Below are 21,264 nucleotides of genomic sequence, written 5' to 3' on the forward strand. Positions count from 1 at the left end.
CCTTGGTGTGCATGTCCAACAAGGTAGCGGACAGGTAGATAAGGTGGCTAAGAAGGAATATGGGATATTTGCCTTTATTAGCTGAGGCATAGAATATAAGAGCTGAGAGGTTATGCTAGAACTGTATAAAACGCTAGTTAGGCCACAGCTAGAGCATTGCGTGCAGTTTTGGAATCCGCATTATAGGATGTGATTGCACTAGAGAGAGTGCAGAGGAGATTTACCAAGATGTTGCCTGGGCTGGAGAGTTTTAGTTATGAGGAGAGATTGGATAGACTGGGGTTATTTTCCCCTGGAGCAGAGGAGATTGAGGGTGATATGATTGAGGTGTATAAAATTATGAGGGGCATTGATAGGGTAGACAGGAACCAACTTTTCCCCTTGGTGGAGGGATCAATAACCAGGGGGCATAGATTTAAGGTAAGGGGCAAGAGGTTTAGAGGGGATGTGAGGAAAATTTTTTTTTCACCCAGAAGGTGGTGGGAATCTGGAACTGCCTGAAAGGGTGGTAGAGGCAGAAACCCTCGTAACATTTAAGGAGTATTTGGATGTGCACTTGCGATGCCATGGCATACAAGGCTATGGGCCTCGTGCTGGAAAATGGGATTAGAATAGTTAGGTACTTGTTTGACGGGCGCAGACTCGAGGGGCCTTTTTCTGTGCTGTAGACCTCTAGGACTCTATAAACACTGCCATCTTCCTTTGTGCCATGTATGACTCCAACCAGTGGAGATTTTTCTCCATGATTACTATTGGCTCCAATTTGCTAGGGCTCCTTGATGCCACACTCTGTCAAATGCGGCCTTGATGTCAAGAGCAGTCACTCTGACCTCACCTTGGGTGTTCAGCTCTTTTGTCCATGTTTGAACCAAGGCTGTAATGAGGTCAAGAGCTGAGTGGCCCTTGTGGAACACAAACTGGGTGTCAGTGAGCAGGTTATTGCTAAGCAAGTGCTGCTTGATAGCACTGTTGATGCTATCCATTACTTTACCGATGGAGTGTAGGCTGATGGGTGGTAATTGGCCGGATTGGATTTGTCCTGCTTTTTGTGTACAGAACATACCTGGGCAATTTTCCACATAGCCAGGAGATGCCAGTGTTATAGCTGTACTATTTCCATGCCCATACTGCCCTTGTTTTTCTAGGTGATAGAGGTCACTAGTTTGGAGGTTCCTGTTTATAGAGCCTTAGTGAGCTGCTGCAGTGCATCGCGTAGATGGTACATACTGCTTCCACTATGCGTCGGTAGTGAAGGGACTGAAAGTTTAAGGTGTTAGCTGGGCTGCCAATCCAGTGTGATGCTTGGTCTTGAACTTTTTTTATTTCTTTCATGGGATGTGGGCATCATCAACTAAGCTAGCACTTGTTGCTTATCCCTAATTGTCCTTGAACTGAGTGGCTTGCTAGGCCATTTCAGTGGGCAGTTAAGAATCAACCACATTGCTGAGAGTCTGGAATCACATGGAGGCCAGACCAGGTGAGGACAGCAGATTTCCTTCCCTAAAGGGCATTATTGAACCAGATGAGTTTTTAGAACAATCAGTGAAAGTTTCATGATTACCATTACTGAGACTAATATCATTTCTAATTAATTAATTCTATATTTCATTTCTAATTAATTGAATTATTTATTAATTGAATTTAAATTGCACTAGCTGCCATGGTGGGGTTTGAACCCATAGTCCCTGAACATTAGCCTGGGACTCTGGATTACTAGCCCAGTGACATTACCATTATGCCACCGTTTACCATATGGTGTGAAGGTGCTTAAGAGTTGTTGGAGCCACACTCATCCAGGCATGTGGAGAATATTCTATCACACTCCTGACTTGTGCCTTGTAGATGGTGGACAGGCTTTGGAATTCAGGAGGCAAATTACTCACTACAGAATCTCCCACCCCCAGATGTTGTTGGTGGGGGATTCAGTAATTATAACGCTGATGTAAAGGGGAGATGGTCAGTTTCTTTCTTGGAGATGGTCATCACATGGTATGAATGTTGCTGCCACTTATCAGCTGAAGCTTGAATGCTGTCCAGGTCTCATAGGCACAGACAGTTTCTGCATCTGAGGAGCTTCAAATGGTACTGAACATTGAATAATCATCAGCAAACATCTCCACTTCTGACCTTATGATGGGAGATCATTGATGAAGCAGCTAAAGTTGGATAGGCCTAGGACACCCCCTGAGGAACTCCTGCACTGATGTCCTGAGGCCTTGTCATAAACACTTCAATCACAGAAAATGGTTCATCTGCAAGTACTAAGAATATTCTGGAAGAATTTGCATTTTTTAAAAAGACACTGTCCCTTAAAGGGTTAATTCAAGGATGCTATTTGCTGCTGTCCTTGGAAAAGACAGTTTTACAAGAGAAGGTAGTTAAGCAGTTTTAAAGAAGCTGGAAGCGTCGACCCAAGTGGGCGGTTTACAAAAGGGTCACTTGCTGGTTTATGGCTTTGGGGGGAAAAAAAACATGCTTTGAAAACTGTGTTTAAAAGTTGGTAGGCTGCTTTTGCTTTAGGAAAAACAAGGATCATCAATTGTTTGGGTAAAGAAGACAACAGCTCCTGAAGCTCCAGACCCAGTCCAAAGCAAAAAGTGAAAGGAAGTTGCTCTACACTCTCAAATCAATTGAGTTTTCCTCAAAGTCCGCCCGTAGTGCAAGTCGTCAATTGTTCCCCAGATGAGTGCTGAGAAACCCGGACACCATTTCAAGGACTCCACCATTTATCCTCTTCCCTTGAACCACTGACTTACTATTTTATTGGGTCATATGTTCACATTTCATACTGTATGTTAATAAGCTTTGCTTTTCTACTTGTCAAGTCTGATTTTGTAATAAACTAATCATTTTGTTTATTGAAGACAGCTGGGCATTGAGTAGTTATTCTGAGGTTAATAAGTAAAGCACATTTGGCTGGATAGCTAACTGGAAAAATCACAACATATGTTGTGATCTGTGGAGTAGTGGGACTAGAGACAGACAGTGCGGTCCTCCCATCTTGGTCGTAACAGTCTCCAAAAATCAACTATTTTCATGTAGGTGAGGGGGGTAAAAAACATGACTTGATCCGAGTAAGGGCATGAGCAGGAAATTTTAGATGACCTCAAGTTTATAGGATGGAATGTGGGAGGTTGGTCAGGCGTGCATTGAAATAGTCAAGTCTAGAGGTAACAAAAGCATAGTTGACTATGAGTCAATGACAGTGAATGAGCTGAAATGGGGCACAGTCAGGCCATGTTAGATATAGAAAAAAAATTAGTGATGGTATGAATGTAGTTGGAAGCTCATCTTATTCACATAAAAACAAATTTATGAACCAAAAAGTTTTAAGTTTACAGAAATAACTATCTGGACAAAACCATGCAAATATTGGCATCAAAATACTGAACAGTGCACAGAAAATAATTCAAAACTACCGCAGTAGATTTAACACCAATAGGAAATGACCATAACATTTATTGAAGTGGGCTGTCCTGCTTTTAGTGAAACCTATCTCTCACACAAGGTAACTACAGATTAGTGGTTTTGCTTGAATGCAGAAACAGAAAATGCTGGAAACACTCAACTATGATCTCCAACATTCATAGTATTTTGTTTTTGTTGGTGGTTTGCTCAGTGGTTTATGTACAAAAACTGATCATATTGGCAGTTAGCATTCCAAAATGCAAAACTTGTACACTTTATTTTGAAGGGAGCTCAAGAGGTCACCTACCTCACCTCCTATTCCCTTTATCAACTCCCAAACCAACAAGCTTGCCGTTAGAGTTGTTTCTGGGATTAAGAAAATTCAAGACTTTAGATTATTTTATTTTGCTTTCTCTCCACCTAAGAAATCATTAAATTGGATAAGAATGGAAAAATTACATTCTCCTCTCCCTCAGTCAACTCGCCATAAATGTAAAAACAGGCCACAGATAGCCACTTTATTTATCAGACATGTTACTTTGGTAAGATGTATTGTGTGCCCGCTGCCTGTGAATCGCTTTGTTCGTTTAAAGGACACTGTTTAGAAAAACAAACTTTAAACTTTACCATTGCAAAGTTGTCTTTCTTGTGATTTTTACATTTTCCAACTCAATATTCTGACATTTGGCAGGGCAATGGAAAGTTGCAGAAGTTTTAGAACACCTGGATAAACATCTGGCTACTTCTATTCTCTGGGGAAGGAAAGAAAATCACTAGACAACTTTTTTCACGTTTCTCCATTTATTGGAGATGACAGTGATTGAGAACATTACAATCTTTAGAAAAACACTGAACATTTGAAATGTGTTACAACGGGAAATGGAGGGAAAGACAACACACAAGTACTGCATATAAAAAAACTCTGCTTATACAGATTTGTGTTTCTTTGTTTAGAAATAGTGACATGACAGTAAGTCAGGAGGGAGATAAATGACTTCTCATCTAGGTGCCAGTGAATAGACCAGAAAATGTTACTGTAATCCGTTTAACACTTCTGCACTGTAAAATGTAATACTTTCATAAATGTTAAACAGTAGGTATTATATCCTAGATGGGGAAAGGATGGAAAAAAGCAAAAGGACTAAAATCTATTTGGCTTTCAAAAACCTTGATGTTGTCTAATGATATTATCACCTTTCTATGAGTAAACTTTAATTTCCTCCACACATGCTTTGAAAGTTCATGAACTACTTTACACATTTCTCACGATCAGAAATTACTGATTTCACAAGAGCCAATCTTAAATCCCACCATTTCATGATGCTCAACCCTTAATGCTGAGAAATTGCATGATAATTACAGGTGAGGAAGACCATTTGGCCCATCTGCTTCACCCTATCTGCAAGACCTCAAAATTCTTCCATTATTATATCCAATTGTTTAATAGGATTCCAGGGTTTTGCCTCAACTAGTCTACCTGGAATTCCATTCCACACATTCATCACCATGTGAAGAATCAGTCCTAACATTACCATTGCTAACTTTGAATGTATCATATCATTTCATTTAGTATTCTGTTAACTTTCTCTATTAGATCATCTTTCATTCACTCCGTTTCTTGGCTGAAAAGCCTACATTTTACCAGTCTTTCTTCAAAGTTTAGATCTGACACTAGAGGTCAGTGTCGTGGCTCTTCTCTGCACAGCCACCAGTGCTTCAGTGGCTTTTCAAAAAACTGAAACTGGTCACAGCAGTCAAGATGTATATTGACCAAAGCATTATAAAATTTGATCTCTACCTCTTCTCACTTACATTCTATTTTGATTCTGGAGAACAACATCCCACTGACTTTAATATAAAAGCAAAAAACTGCGGATGCTGGAAATCTGAAACAAAAACAAAAATACCTGGAAAAACTCAGCAGGTCTGACAGCATCTGTGGAGAGGAATACAGTTAACGTTTCGAGTCCGTATGACTCTTCACCAGAACTGGACTCGAAACGTTAACTGTATTCCTCTCCGCAGATGCTGTCAGACCTGCTGAGTTTTTCCAGGTATTTTTGTTTTTGATCCCACTGACTTTGTCCATTTCTGCTCTGCACTGGCTAGACATATTTAGCTTTGAGTCTGCTAAGCCTCCTAGTTCTTCCAACTTCAACTTTGGCTATTTCAACACATATCTGTGTCATCCTATTTTTTCCAAGTGTAGCAATTTAAACTTGTCTGTATTAAAATTCATCTGCTATTGCTGTATTTACATATCTGGGCTAACTCATTCCATAACCTCTTCACATTCTTCGGTCACTTCTAGTTTAGTATCATCTGCAAATCTGACCACTTTGCATAGAGTTCCAAATCCAGATTACCTTTATGCAAATTAGAAACTAATCATAGAATCATACTGTTCAGAAGGCAGCCATTCAGCCCATCAGATGCTGGATAGGTTAAATGATTCCAGCACTGAGCCAAGGCATTTCATTCGGTACTCCTTCCCCTACTCTGACCCATCACCTGTATCATGTACTCACTGTTTCCTACACTTCAGCTAGTTTCTTACCCATTCACAGGGTTTACCCTGAATCACCACAACTTTGAGTTTAATTACTAGCCTTTTATACTTAAAACTTAGCACAAGTCCTAGATATACTATTCAATAACAATCTTGAGTGTTGTCACTTGTTTTAAGGTTGAGGAGGTTGGTCAGTCAGGAACTTCCTCTTCTACATGTTTGTTGATTGTTACTGGGTTACAGGTGTACAGATTGTTTTTAGTTTTACTCCCAATTTTTCCATTCCATGTAAAATAATAGATTTGCCCTTGTCGGTTTTGTTATCCTTTGAGAACATGCACATATATCAACCTGTTTTCAATTCTGTTTTCAGCATCCAATGAATGCCTCCGTCACTACTGCCTCAAATCTTCTAAAGTGACTCTCAGCATGGTGGCATGGTCATTTAACGCTGGGTATATTGGTCAAGTCCATGTAGCTTACCTAAAAGTTCCATTTTGTTTTGTTAAAGCCAAATCCTGATTTTTTGCTTGGGATATCTTGAGGGAAGAGTGTATTGCTCTTACCTAAATTCTTCATACCTCATAGGTTTATAGTCATTTCCATCTTCTGGATTTATCCCGGTCACTTCAATATACCAACCACATCAGTTCCATACTGCTATAATTTTTTAATTCCACCTTCCTATTTTCAACACTTCTAAAGTTATACATATTCATGTTGTGAATTTGCCACATCATTTCACTCAACGTATTTATTCCTGGTCTCGGGTTCATGCATTTCTTCCTGGGTCTCTATGTCAATATCTACTTGTTGATTGCCTTTTATTCCACAATCTGTCTAAACCTGACCATCTATGATTTGCTATTACTGCCTCAAATGCTCCTTTCCAGTTTCTTTGTTCCCTGCTCTCTCAATTGCTGTCACTTATTCACCGCTTCAAAGTTGTTTTGTGAACCCTCGTCCTTTCCAAATTACTGAAATTGTACCAGAAAACCTCAGATCCTCTCTATTAAACCAATCTTAAGTGAATTTAATGATCCCCATGACATTCCTCCTAGGTGGACAATTAATACTGGCCCTTGCATATTTTCTTTAGCATCCATTGTAACCTTATGAATAGTCACCTGATTTTTATTTTTGCTGTTGTACTTTGTCTCTGCTAAAGACAATTACATTCCTCTCCGCTTTAGGGCAAAAGCAGTAACAAGTACAAAAAAACAATACTGTTCTAGCAGGATATCAGTGCATTAATATTTTACAACGAGCACAATATTACAATAATATTGGTACACGAAACAATCTTTATGTGGAAATATCAATTTGTGCACAACTTGCGCCATAAAATTTTGTTAAGCAGTTTACACACTGATGCAAAAGAGCCAGTAATATCTTGACTTGACAGTATTGCAACATTCCCTCTGTAGCTTTTTCTTACAACTCTAGATTAACCAGGAAAGGTACTGTCCCCATAAAACTTCATGGGTTAGGAAACATTAAGGAATAATGAAACTGGCTGGTTAAAATAATGGCCAAGCCGCTTGCATTAAGCTTATACACGTCCACCATGGTTATTTTAGAGTCACTCACTAGAGTTTCTGGATATGGTTTCCATTAACTGTGTAATCAGAATATGTCTAACAAGCACTAAGCAAATCAGTTACATAACATGGGTGAAACAATTGATCATGCACATGTTTAACAAGTGCTTGGTTTGTTTCCCTAACCATCCTCAAATTTTCCACCAGATGTTGATTCCGCATTACCATTGCTAAAGACAATTAGATTCCTCTCTGCTTTAGGGTAAAAGCAGTAACAGGTCCGAAAAAACATTTCCATGGAAATTTTCTGCCAATTAAAGTTTAGCACAATTTAATGAACTGAGGGATTATACCCACTAAGAAAGATTGATCAAGCTGCGGCTCTTTCCTTTAGAAAAACTGAGGGAACTATGTGACAGAGGCCTTTTAAGGCAATGAAAAGGTTCGACAGGGTAGACATAGAGATGTTTCCACCAGTTGGGACAGGAGAAAGGTGCAGTCTCAAACTAGAGATTATAAATACAAGATGACATCTAATAATTCCAATAAGAAATTTAGGAGAAGCTTCCTTACCCAGAGAATAGTTAGAATGTGGGACCGATGACCACACAGAACAGTTCAGGCAAATAGCACAGATGAATTAAAGAAAATGGAAGGAACAGAAAGGCATGGCGATGGGGTTAGGCTAATCAGAGCACAGGAGGCAGCCATTTGACATATTATGCCCGTGCTGGTCATTTGAAAGAACTATTCAATTCATTCCACTCCCCTACTCTTTCCTTAGAACCCTGCATTTTTTTCTTCCAGTTGCCAACCCACCCACTCAACCTATGGCAACAGTTTCTCCCTAGCTACCTCCTTCTAAACCCCCGATAATTTTGGACACCACTATTAAATCTCCCCTTAATCTTCTCTGGCCCTAGGACAATTTCAGTTGCTCTTGTATTTTCACACTACTGAACTCCCTCATCCCTATTATGATGCTAATCTCCTCTGCACCCAGCCCAAGGTCTTAGCAAAATTCTTTTAAGTGTGTTGCCCAGAATTGGACACAATACTCCAGCTGAGGACTAACCAGTGTTTTCTTTTAATAAGAAGTAGCACAATATAGGATTTTACAGCACAGAAGGGAGAGTGGTGGGAGGTGGTTAGTGTGCAGCATAAACACTAGTTGGACCACATGGCCTGTTTCTGTCCTATATTTTCAATGTAATTTTTAAACTATACAGATTATCAACTTTTACCAACCAACTGGTTATATTTCACCCTTTGTGTGAACACATGCAGTTCAGCTTGTGTGCATGCACAGAGCTCCACTCTACCCACTTTACATAGCATGTAGGCAACAATATGACTTGGGTTTGCATCACTCCAGGAGCAGATACCTGCAGCATAACCGTACCTTTTAGTTAATATTTAGAAAAAAAATAATTTTTTGCAAATTTGGTGATGGTTAGCCGACTAAGTGCTAGCTGTAAATAAATATTCAAATACTAGAAACCTGATTAGAATGTTTGGCAAACTAAATCATTCAGTTCCTCTTTCTTGAAACAATCAGAACACTAATATATGGCATTCTCTAAAGCTACTTAGCAAAATATTTAAATCAAAAGAGGTTCTGAGAGGATAGATCAAATATCAACGAGGTTATTCCTCTACATTTTGAAACTCCCAAGCAAATCCCAATTTGAAATTAATTTAATAATGTACACATGCAATTTAGCACAAAAAGCACTGAATCAAATTATACAAATCTACCTGCTAGGAAAGGCTCCAGGATTACAACTGGTAGGATTTTACATGGTCAATGCTGTAGTGTGTGTGTGTTGTACACATATCTGCACAACATATTTTATGAAACAAATGCAAAAGGCTAAAACACACAATTACTCCAGTTTATAGATCAGCGTGAAAGGTTTGACAACTCAAAGTCACAATGCATTTCGCTCAAAGTAAGTCAAAAGATTCAGAATAGCGACTGAAACAAATGATTCCATTTCTCAGTAAATTGTTGTGGCACCCAATTTTACAACTAGAATTACCAGATGATAGAATGATAGCCATTTTGTTAGCCCACAGACTGCACCTTTAAAGGGAATGCATTGTTTGTTCCCATCGTACAGTGTCTTCAATCATATACAAATAACATTTGACAAAATGCAGTGAGTTTTTATAAATTTATTCAAAGGTGACAAACAAAGTGGATTCTGAAAATTTGTAGCCTGAAGAATTTTGCAGTGAACAAAGCACAATGCTTTGGAAGAAGGTTTGAGGGAAGTAAGTGCAACATTTAATCCTAAGAATTTTAAAAGTGAAAACAAATAAACAAAAAACAGGCAATTTTATTTCAAAAAGGCTTAGAAGTTAATTTAAATATCTAGTTTTTCTGCAACTGCTGTTGTAAACAAACAAGGGTCTTTATCAGCTGTGTTCCATACTGTGACAGCTGTACACTTTAATACAATGTTTTAATTTTGTTATCTATTTTCTGCTAATTTGCTGTTAACAAGTTTCTACCAACATTAATATGTATGGAGTTCTTTCCAGAGACTTGACTGTCCAAATAGTCTTTTGTTGCACAATAATCAATCCTGCTGAATGAATGGGCCCAAAACAAACCCAGCAGATGCAAAATCTGGTATAGGCTCCGAGATGAGAGATGAATTTACCAATTTCTCCAAGGGAATTTTTATTTTATTTTGCAAAAACATAAGCACAGTGCCATTTATAGTTAAATGTTGATCAATCCAGCTAGGGCCTCACTACAGTAAATCTTAACCGATATTTGGCAAGGCTTACTCAGACATGAATATTTGATGAACAAAATCAGTATATTTTAAGAAGAATTCATGATGCATTATGGAGGTGAAAAGGAGGAGAAAAAAAGAGTTAATATTTAAAAATGCCAGTGAAGCTGGCCAGGCAAACATGGGCCTATTAGCCTTACCTACAGATAAAGTATTTAAAACTATAAGGCAGAAGCCAGAGGAATACCTATTGATAAATTAAAAGCCAGCATTCATTTAGAAGTGGAAAGATCTTGCCTAATAAATTTTCTGAACTTTTTCTGAGGGTATGCAGAAATGGTAACTCCAAGTAACAGTTTATTTAAGAGTTGAAAATGTTCTACAAGAAATATTTAAAATGAAGTAAAAACATGATACTGGGTAATAAAGTTGTTGAAAAAGTAGAAAAATGAGGCATACTATCAGACTTCAGAAGTGAGGAGAAGCGAGCAAAACTGTTGAATGTTGAAGGAGTTAATATTTGGACATTTGCCCATCATCAAAACAAGAGCAGCAGCAGAACAGGAGTCAACAAACAAAATCTATAGAAAGACAGGGATGGGTCAGATAAATGGCAACAGAAATTTAACATGGATAGCTGTTAAGTAGTATTCCTCATTATTCTATAAACATGTTTCAAGTACATAATGAATGGAATTCAATTTACACAAGGATACTTGGAAAGGTATCTGGGGTAATTGTAAATTCACTTTTAATACCTAAATAACATGGGGAAACAATGTGAAAACTAATTGAGTGTGGGGATACAAAGTCAGGCAGTAATGTACAAGTTTCCAGAAATTATGAAGGATTTACATGGTATTGTTCAGACCACATTTGGGGTACTGCGATAGAGAAGGTACAACGAGGATCTAAGGGAGATAAATCATGGGAGATGAGAGAGGTTCAAGTTCTAATGCAGTGGCTATGGAACGGTCTCATTGCGATATGTAAAATGGTAAAGGAGAACTTGCAGTAAGTCAGGAGAGAGAGAGAAACCAAAATAAGTAATTTCAAAATATTAAAAGGTAAATTTAAAACAAACTTCTTTACTTAAAGTGTAATAATTGTTTAGAATATTCTAGGAGCCAGACGGTGCAAAGCAGAAATATTAGCATTATTTAATATCTAGATGCTAAAATGGAAAAGCTGGGATGCATTTCAAGCCAAATACCCTTTCTTTTAATCCTGAACTGTTACGTTCTTAAAATAAATCGCAGAAATAAATACTGTTATCTACAATTTTTATGCCATGCCTACTTCACAAACAGATAATAAAATCTTAACACCTTACCCACCCCTGCACAGTGCAAAACTATAAATGGTGAAATATTATATATTCCCTAAGCTTATGCCACCATCTGGCAGGGTGAAACACCACCGCAACAGCAAAATCCAAATCCTTTGCTCTAAAGGAATGCAGTATTGTCACTATCTGGCATTGGAAGAAACAAAATAAGCAAAGGAAAGCACTCCAGAAGGAAGCACCACTTTATGTTGTCTATCACAAGTGGCATGGCACTTGTCTTTTTCAGTTATGATCTAAAATCGGTTTAGTCAGTTAAAGTTTTACATTATTTTACCTAATTTTCATATAAAGTTGGAGACTTCTTGATGCAACAACCGACTGTGCAAGGGTTAACACATGAAACAGCAACAATTCGCAGAGAAAAGAAACAATAAAACCATTGTATCAGGCATAAGATTGTATTGAAAACAACAGAAATAGGCATCCTTAACAAACGATCTCAACAGAATAACGCCCTCAGGCTTCAGTATAACTGATTTACATAAATAAGGGAAAAGCCCTCAAAGACGTCACACTTCAGATTTTGCCTTTGGAAAGCTACAGTTTCAATCTTCAGAATATAAACACAAATCCATGAAAACAAGGGCTGCTATATCCATAAGTAAATCATGCAACTGTGGTTTTAATTTAAAAAAAAGACCTTTAGACTATCGTGTAATGCGTACATTCAAATTCTCTGGCATCCCAAATTATGGCAAGCAAACATCAGCCCCCCACCCCTCCCCCATACCTACAACAATGTAAATTCTCAGGACTGGGATGGATCTTTAGAGCTTGAAAAAGATTTGCGACTTGGAGTTCTTTGTTAATTTTTCTGCTGATTACTGAAGACACAAAATCATGTGCAACAGTTCAGATATTAACTGGGTCATGCATGCATAAATGAAATCAGTAAATTATGGGAGCCACAAGTTGCATGCAGCCCTACACAAAAACATATTAAAACATTTAATTCTAGAGCTCGGGGGGAAAAAAAACTCATTCCCTTGAACCTTCCTCTGGCTTTTAACCATTTCAAAAAACTTAATTCAACAGTTTGCTGCTACGTTGCATTAAATTTATTTTCTAATATTGATATTCAATTCTCTCCATACAATGTCTTTATAAATTAAGTACCGTATAGACTGCCTAGAAGCCAGTTTGGAGAATTACCATAGGGCAAATAAATACCCCCGTATAAAAGCTAGTGTACAGTGTAACTACGAAGAAAAAGGTGGACAGCAAGCATCAATTGGTATGAAAACCAGACTGGTACTGTTCAGCTGTGTCATGAAATAGTACCATACTGGTACCAACATGAGACATCCCCTGGACTGGTTAATTGTGAACTACTGCAGTCCTTGTATGGAGCTTCTAGTTACCAGACTGCATCTATAGTTTTTGCAACAGGCCTTGATGGTGCCTATACCATATCTGTATCTGCAGGTACATATATCACAAATAAATAACCAAATCAGAAGCCGTAAATTTCATTGCAAGATTCAAGGGGATTACCAGATAAAGTTTGAAGGTTGAAAAGATAGCCTTCATCCCAGCCTTAGTTAACCTTCATCCCAGCCCAAACAAAATATTAATAAAATGCACTGGTTACTGTACTACATTGATTTACATTACAATATGCCACACCTGCGTATTTACTGGAAAACCTTTCTTCAAAAAGACTTAGTTATTTAATTTCTTTTTACAAGCTTGAGGCTCACAAAGACAGTAGCAGATGGTTGAACGGTGCTTACAGGTTACATACTTTAGAATATGAACTGGTATACTTGTAACTTTCTCTGTGTACAAATGATAAGGTGTTTGGGGCTGTCTTTGCTATTCACCTCTTCTTGGGCGGGTTTGCCGTGCGAGGGGGTGTAACAGGGCGGCCAGAGTTCAGACCTCCATACTGGTATTTTGCTTTCTTTTCAGAAGGTTTTAGAATCTAAAAACAGGCATAAAATACACATTTAATGAATCAGAACAATAATCTGATCAATTCAGGGAGCTCAAATGCGAGTTCAAAATGAGTATGTGGCACTTTCAATACCAAGTATTCATATCATACCTTTAACAAAGTGTCACAAGGTACTTCAAAGAGGTACAACAAAAATATATGCAAAGCTGAAGAAGAAATGTCATGGGGTGACTCAAAATGGACGTCAAAGGTCAAAAAGTCTGAAGATTTTTATTCCAAAATTCGAAATGAAGAGAGCACTATATTAATATGGGGGTAGGGGGGCGGGGAGAGAAATGCAGAACCCAAAATATCAACATACAATCCAGGCACCTTCAAATCTGGTCCTCAGACAGACCACCATGTCTCCATTAGGAGAGATACTTCTCTTGGGTCTTCCCAGCCTCTACTTGCAAAATCCACGCAGGGGAGACATTTAAAAGAAAACCTCTCAACCGTTTTCTTTCTAGAAATAGTGCCAGAGTAGATGGAGAAATTAGAAGGATAGATTGTGCTATTGGAAAATAGCTCATCCAGAAATAAGTTTCAGAGCAGAAGGGAAAGCTCATTCACACAGTAACATAGTGCTCTAGGAAATATCGTTGTTTTTACTACAAGATTGTTCTGGATGGGCATAAGCTGGTCAGGTGGGCTCAAGCAGCCAAGGGCTTTATCTCAGCAAGCATTTCCCACATTGCAATCGGAGAGACTGTGGCAGAATTGAACCTTCCATAGTCCCAGATCTATTCATTAGCTGGAGGTGGCACCATTGAGACTTTGATCGTCAGTAAAGCATTTTCTTAATTTCTAAACTATTATCATATGGCAATAAATTTCTTATGAGAAAAGGTTCTGCTGGTTGGACCAAACTCATTGAAGTTTAGAAGAATGAGAAGTGACCTTACTGAAGCACAAGATTCACAAGAAAGACACAAGAAGTCACACAGGATGGATGCTGGGAAGATGTTTCCTCTTGTGGGGAAATCTGGAACTAGGAAACACAGTTTAAAAATAAGTGCTTCCCCCATTTAAGACAGGGATAAGGAGGAATTTCTTCTCTCAGAGGGTCATTAGTCTTTAGAATTCTTCTCCCCACAGTGCGGAGGAGGCTGGGTCATCGAACATACTCAAGGCTGAGTTAGGTAGATTTTTGATCGACAAGGGAGTTGAGGGTTATGGGGAACAGGCAGGAAAATGGAGTTAAGGCCACAATCAGGTCAGCCATGATTTTATTGAATGGCGGGGCGGGCTCAATAGGTCAAATGGCCTACTCAGGTTCCTATTTCTTATGACCTTATGATCAAATAAACAATTACTGAAACAAAATTTTTCAGATTTAAAAATCCTTGCTACGGATCGGATTGTCCTATGATGGATGGCTGAGTAAATTGGGGCCTATACTCTCTAGAGTTTAGAAGAATGAGAGGTGAAACATAAGATTCTGAAGGGGTTGACAAGATAGACAGAGGTTCTTTCCCCTGAATGAGGAATGTAGAACACAAGGGCACAGTCTCAGGATAAGGCGGAGGTCATAAAGGATTGAGTTAAGGAGAAATTTCTTCATTCAACGGTTTGTGAATCTTTGGAATTCTCTACTGCAGAGGATTTTTGAATATATTTAAGGCTGAGTTAGACAAATTTGTGATCTCAAGGAATCAAGGGATATGGGGAGCAGGCAGGAAAGTGTAGCTGAGGGAGAGGATCAGCCACAATCGTACTGAATGGTAGAGTAGGCTCAAGGGGCCGATTAGTCTACTTCTGTTGCTATTTCTTATGCTCTAAAAATAAATGAGGGAAAGGGATGGAAAAGAGTCATGAGAGTGTGAATCAGCCAGGGTTATTTTGAGTAGCGCACAGCACTGTTTAGTCAATTGTCAAAATATAGGGCACCAGAGTCACCATCATCGTTCCCCACCCCTTCCCACAAAATGCCTGAGGAGAGGATAGTAAATTTGCAGAGGTTGAGCAGGAATCTTTTTTTATATTTGTTCATGGGATGTGGGCGCTGCTGTCTGGGCCAGCATTTATTGCCCACCCCTAAATGCCCTTGAGAACTGTGTGGCTTGCTAGGCCATTTCAGAGGGCATTTAAGAGCCAGCCACATTGCTGAGGGTCTGGAGTCACATGTAGGCCACACCAGGAAAGGACGGCAGATTTCTTTCTCTAAAGGACATTAGTGAACCAGATAGGTTTTTATGACAATTGACAATGGTTTCATGGCCATCATTAGATTTTTAATTCAAGATATTTTGTTGAATTCAAATTGAACCCGGGTCCCCAGAGCATTACCCTGGATATCTGGAGTACTAGTTCAGTGACAATACCACTACGTCACCGCCTCTTCTGTTAATCTGCTGGAATGTGTAAATACTTTGCAACTGTGTTTACAAAAGAAAAGGCTATTGGGGATGAGGTAAATACTGAATCGGTCAAAAGCAAGATGAGAGATAAGTAAAATGTATTACAGCAGTTGGTTAAAAGGAAAATGTGCTGGGATCCAAAGATTGAGGGAAAGGGAGAAGAAGAGGCGATAAAAATTATGCCCCAATTTTAACCTCACCCACCTGCTAAAAATAGTGTGTGCTCTGGTTAGACAGTCGATTTACAACTGGCTCAATTTTCACCTGAGCAGGAAATCAGATGGTAAAAATTGGGCATGAGACCCTAACTCACCATCTTGGGTGAAATTAAAATCATGGCTAATATTTCAGGGTTCTGTTGAGTGAGGACTGGAGATTGGACAATACCCATTTTCAAAAACAGACATACTGACCCTGGATAATTAAGGGCCTGTTCGCTTAACATCTGCACTATGAAACATCTTGGAATCTTTAAAGATGAAATGGCTAAAATATGAAGGAGTAAATGAGAAGCATCCAACAATTATTCCAGAAAAGAAGATTGTGCTTAACAAACTTGCTAAGGGTCCCTCGAGTTGGCAACAGATATAATGGATAGGGAAATGCAGTGGTTGCATGTACATGGACTTTCAAAAAGCCTTAACAAGGTATGACATGGGAGTCTAATCATGAAGGAATGCTGAGATTCAAGGCTAAAAAATAGAGCATCAGATAAAACCATGTAGATGCCAGAAGAGGCCAACCTCAAATTGGAAAGCCAGTCACCTGCAGCTTATCTGAGAAAATTATTTTTTGCCTCGTCCCAAACATTAATGGATACTGGAAGTTGGGGCCATTAGTCCTTTTTAAACAGCAAAATTTAGCATCATGAACACTAACTAACTTTAGGATCACAGTAAAATGAGCTACATGTTTCGCACCATTACCCCTGGTGCCTCTAATAGCTGCTCCATTACCCTCCTCCAACTGGCGAAATGAGTAAACACACAATGAATTCTTAAGAGGTTAACTGGAGGGAGTCAGCAAATCTATCATCCGACATAAGGGTATGCCCATTTCTTCTCCACTTGGTGCATGTGTTGTATTGAATCGAACAGTGCAACAAACTTCACACTGCCATGAAAGAGGTTAGTTAGTACTTGACCAACACGTACCTGAAAAGAACACATTAATGTTTCATCAACACTCATCATTCCTCCAGCGTTATCAAACTCGCCACAGTAGTTTGGAGCAGAAAACAAAGTAACCAGCTGGCGTTTCGCAAAGAATTCATAGCCGTCTTCAACCACCTGCAAAACATTAATGTTTATTACATGAGCAAGTAAGGTTTTAATTTTCTGCTCTGATTTTGCAAGTTATTTTCAGCTCCACACCACTGCATATTCCCCAACTAGACATTCAGTCATGCAAAAACTCTGCACCAAGAATAGAAAGTAGAGTCAGGCAAATTCTTTGCACTATATATAATTAATCAAGGCACAAAATCTTACAAATAACCTGGAAAACTGTGACACCATTAAGTAAACTCCCTGCTTTTGTTGCAGTAACGTGTATGAAACCACAGGCAAGGCATTTCTATTGTGATGTTTGAAGCAACTTTTCCAGATCTACAAATGTTTCCATTGTATCAGGAAAAAATACACTGTAGAAATTCCATACAAGTCAGACAGGCTTTGTAAATCCTCAAAGATAGATATGGAGATGTAGAATTTTTTTTAACCATCTGAGAAAAAATAGTCTATGACTCCTGCCCCCACCCCCTGTTAATTGGATGCGGGTATTGCTGTCAAGGCCAACATTTATTGTCCATCTCTAATTGCCCTTGAGCAAGTGGTGATAAGCCACCTTCTTGAGTAGCTGCAGCTCTTAAGGCTTTTAAGGGACAGAGTTCCAGGGTTTTTACCCAGTGACAGCAATACATTTCCAAGTCAGGATGATGTGTGGCTTGGAGGAGAAATTGTACATGTGGTATTCCCATGTGTCTGTTGCTTTTGCTCTTCTAATTGGTAGAGGCTGTGGGTTTGGAAGCTGCTGTTGAAGGAGGCTTGGTAATTTCTTGCCATGGATCTTGTAGATGATACAAGCTGCTGCCAATGTGAATCAGCAGCGGAAGTAGTAAATGGTTGGGGTGCCAGTCAAGCAGGCTGCTTTGTCCTGGCTGAAGTCCAGTTTGTTGAGTGTTAGGGCTGCACGCATCCAAGCCAATGGAAAATATTCCATTGCACTCCTGAATTTTACTACAGGTTTAGCAGAGTCAGGAGATGAGTTTCTTGAAGAATTCCCAGCCTCTGACTTGTACTCGTAGGCACGATATTTCAGTTAAGTTTTTGATCGAAGGCAAGGTGTTGATGGTGGGTGATTCAGCAATGGCATCAAATATCAAGAAGAGATAGTTAGATTCTCTGTTGTTAGAGATGGCCATTGCCTAACATTTGTGGTGTAATATTATTTGACACTAATCAGCACAAACCTGAATGTTTTTGAGGTCTTGCTGCATACTGGCATAGAAGACTTCAATATCTGTAGAGTCACGAATGGAACCGAACACTGTGTGGTCAGCAGCAAACTTCTGACCTTATGATAGTAGAAAGGTACTGGTTGGGTCTTGGACACTGCCTTAAGGAGCTCCTGTAAAGATGGCCTGGTGCTGAGATGATTGGCCTCCAACACCTTCCTTTGTGCTAGGTTTGACTTCAGCCACAGTCTTCCTGATTGCCACTTTGCATCAAGGAGCCCTCGCAATCACTTTCACCACATCTCTGGAATCCAGTTCACTTGCCCATGTTTGAACCAAGGCTCTAATGCAGTCTGAGCCGGGTGGCTCTGACAGAAGTTTTTTTTATTTAAATCTTTGGTGGGATGTGGACAACACTGGCAAGGCCATCATTTGTTGCCCATCTCTAATTGCCCTTGAACTGAGTGGCTTACTAGGTCAATTCAGAGAGCAGTTAAGAGTCAACCACATTGATGTGGATCTGGAGTCTGGCCAGGCCAGATGACCGATTTCCTTCCTTAAAGGACATTAGTGAACCAGATGGGGTTTTACAACAATCGATAAGAGTTTCATGGTCACCATTTCAATTCCAGATTTCATTAATTGAATTTAAATTCCAACAGCTGCCATAGTGGGATTTGAAGCCATGTACCCAGAGCATTAGCCTGGGCATCTGGATTATTAGTTCAGGGACATTACCACTATCATCATCTTCCCCCTAAATCCAAAAGCACTTCACAGCTGCAGGTAAAGATTGTTACATTTACAGAATATTTTTGAAAGAATTTTTTTTACCTGATGGGCACGACATATTAGATCTAAATCGTGCCGGTTGAGAAATTTGCTGACTACGTCAGCTCCAAAGGTGAAAGACACGCCACGATCATTCTCACCCCAACCTTGAACATCCTTGTCAGGATCCGACCACAGCAAGTCACACAGCAAACCTAAAAAGATTACATATGCATATCAAAGAATTAAAAGTGTAGAAGGACTCCTCCACTGGGAGGTCAGCGTATTGATGCAATAAAACTAAGGAGGGCAATCTCAGAAATGACATCAAGTGCTGAATGTCAAGTGCCATAGAATTGTGCAGTCATTAGACTTTTCTAGGTCACTTTTAAATGATCCTAACATATGGGGGCAGTTGTTGGACAACTAAAAATTTTTTAAAAAGCCATAGGTTAATTTGTAGAAAATGTAATGTTCTGTAAAGGAATGAGCCACATCACTTAACTAAATAAGTTAAATAAGCTTAGACAGCCTGCCTTTCTCCCATATTATTAAAAAAAATTCTCCTCCCCTCTTCACACACATTGCCTCACGCAGAAGGGAAAAGTGAGTGATTTATCCTAGGCATCTGTGAATTGCAGAAGATATCTCTCGAATGGATAAGAGCTCTGAATGGGGTCCCCACCCCAGATGGCAATTATGGCCTTCTGATCAGTACCTCTTCATTAACATAGGGAACTTCTCGAGCTCAAGACAGAGATCGATAGATTTCTAGATACTAATGACATCAAGGCATTTGGGGAAACGGCATTGAAGTAGGCGATCATTCATGATCTAGTTGAATGACGGAGCAAGCTCAAAGGGCTGAATGGCCTACTCCAGTTCCTATGTTCTGAGAAGTCAAGGTAAGTGAGAGGGTGAAGTGAAGAGTGACACCATATTCTACCAAAGTAGCTCACTAGTACATTGACTGGCCTGTTCCTACCCGATACTAAGAAATCTGCAGAAATTTAGCCTTTTGTGGATAAGAGAAGAAAGAGAACAAAAGTCCTCGATTAATAATACTGAAAAGAATAATCTGACTCATTGCTTCTCAAACCCTCTCTATCTCAAAAGCTTTATTTTAAAATAAAAAGTGCATGGCTCAGGATGATCAAATGTTACATTCACATTATCATTTGGTAACTTGAAGGTTAAAAATGGCAGTCAGGCTTGGAACCACTTGGTGCATTCTTACCATCAACAATCTTGTGAAATTCCGTCAACTGCAGGAGAACAAAATAGTCTCTAACATGTTTACTGTTCTCCTGTCACTGTACAATGTTCTATTAAAAATTTTATTGATGTTTGAAAGCACAGTGCTGCATATTGCCATGGTGCGGGTGAGATTGTTTGGGGAGGCCTGTGTTGCTCAATGACCTCATTCCTTGGATGCATTCCTGCAGAGTAATCTAACCTTTGTATCACCCTAAATGGGAAAATCCACATGTTCTTCATAGAACAGAGATTCATGGCACCTTATCAGTGAAAGATAATGCCTCATGCTCTTTCACACAGTTTCCAAAAAATTCTCCTCCAGGCACGTGACACAAGCAAAAATTTTCCATAAGTTAAAACTAAAAGATGTGAACTATTTTATGAGCATTGCTGGCTAGGCAGCATGTAATGCAGACAATGAGGCGCTCCTTTTATGTTATTGATACCTTTGGAGATCATAAAATCATAAGGCAAAATAAAAATCAAACTTTTTTTTGTCAAGTCAAATAAACAGTCTCTTGTGAAGCAAATTAAATTGTGCTTGGTTTAAGGATGAGCACAAACTAAATAGACCGCTTTACTCAGTGTTTGCTCTCTTATTGTAACAACAGAAAAGCTATCCCCATGTGCCATTTTCTCTTGATTTTTCAGCGGATGCCTGCCTGCCGTAGGCCACTGATCTTCAACATGGAGGTAAAATATAAGGCACAGTCACGTGCATTTAAGAGTGTTGTTTCTTGGGAGAATAATGTACCTGATGTTGGCTCCATGTCGCCGATATAAAAGAGTCCCATAAAAAAGCTACCAAGTGTGTATCTTAATAATATAGTGAAACCTGGTCCAATGGACACTCAAATGACAAGACAGCTGTAAAATACAAACACTACAGAACGGTCAAAAATACTTTACATTATAAGAGAGGCACTCAAGTA

The 21,264-nt window shown here is 39.1% G+C and overlaps 1 protein-coding gene across 1 annotated transcript in view; it reads right to left on the reverse strand.

Annotated features, from left to right (window-relative positions):
* Nucleotides 1-11,932: 11,932 nt before the first annotated feature.
* Nucleotides 11,933-21,264, reverse strand: part of LOC144681021 (serine/threonine-protein phosphatase PP1-beta catalytic subunit) — a 114,081-nt gene continuing 104,749 nt past the window's right edge. The window contains exons 6-8 of the mRNA XM_078542691.1: nucleotides 19,139-19,290; nucleotides 17,004-17,138; nucleotides 11,933-13,477 (exon numbers count right to left, since the gene is read on the reverse strand). Coding sequence (XP_078398817.1) covers nucleotides 13,373-13,477; nucleotides 17,004-17,138; nucleotides 19,139-19,290 — 392 coding nt within the window. The 3' untranslated portion in view covers nucleotides 11,933-13,372. The remainder of the gene's footprint in view (nucleotides 13,478-17,003; nucleotides 17,139-19,138; nucleotides 19,291-21,264) is intronic.

Source organism: Cetorhinus maximus, chromosome 5 (assembly GCF_964194155.1).
Source record: "Cetorhinus maximus chromosome 5, sCetMax3.hap1.1, whole genome shotgun sequence".
NCBI lineage: Eukaryota > Metazoa > Chordata > Chondrichthyes > Lamniformes > Cetorhinidae > Cetorhinus > Cetorhinus maximus.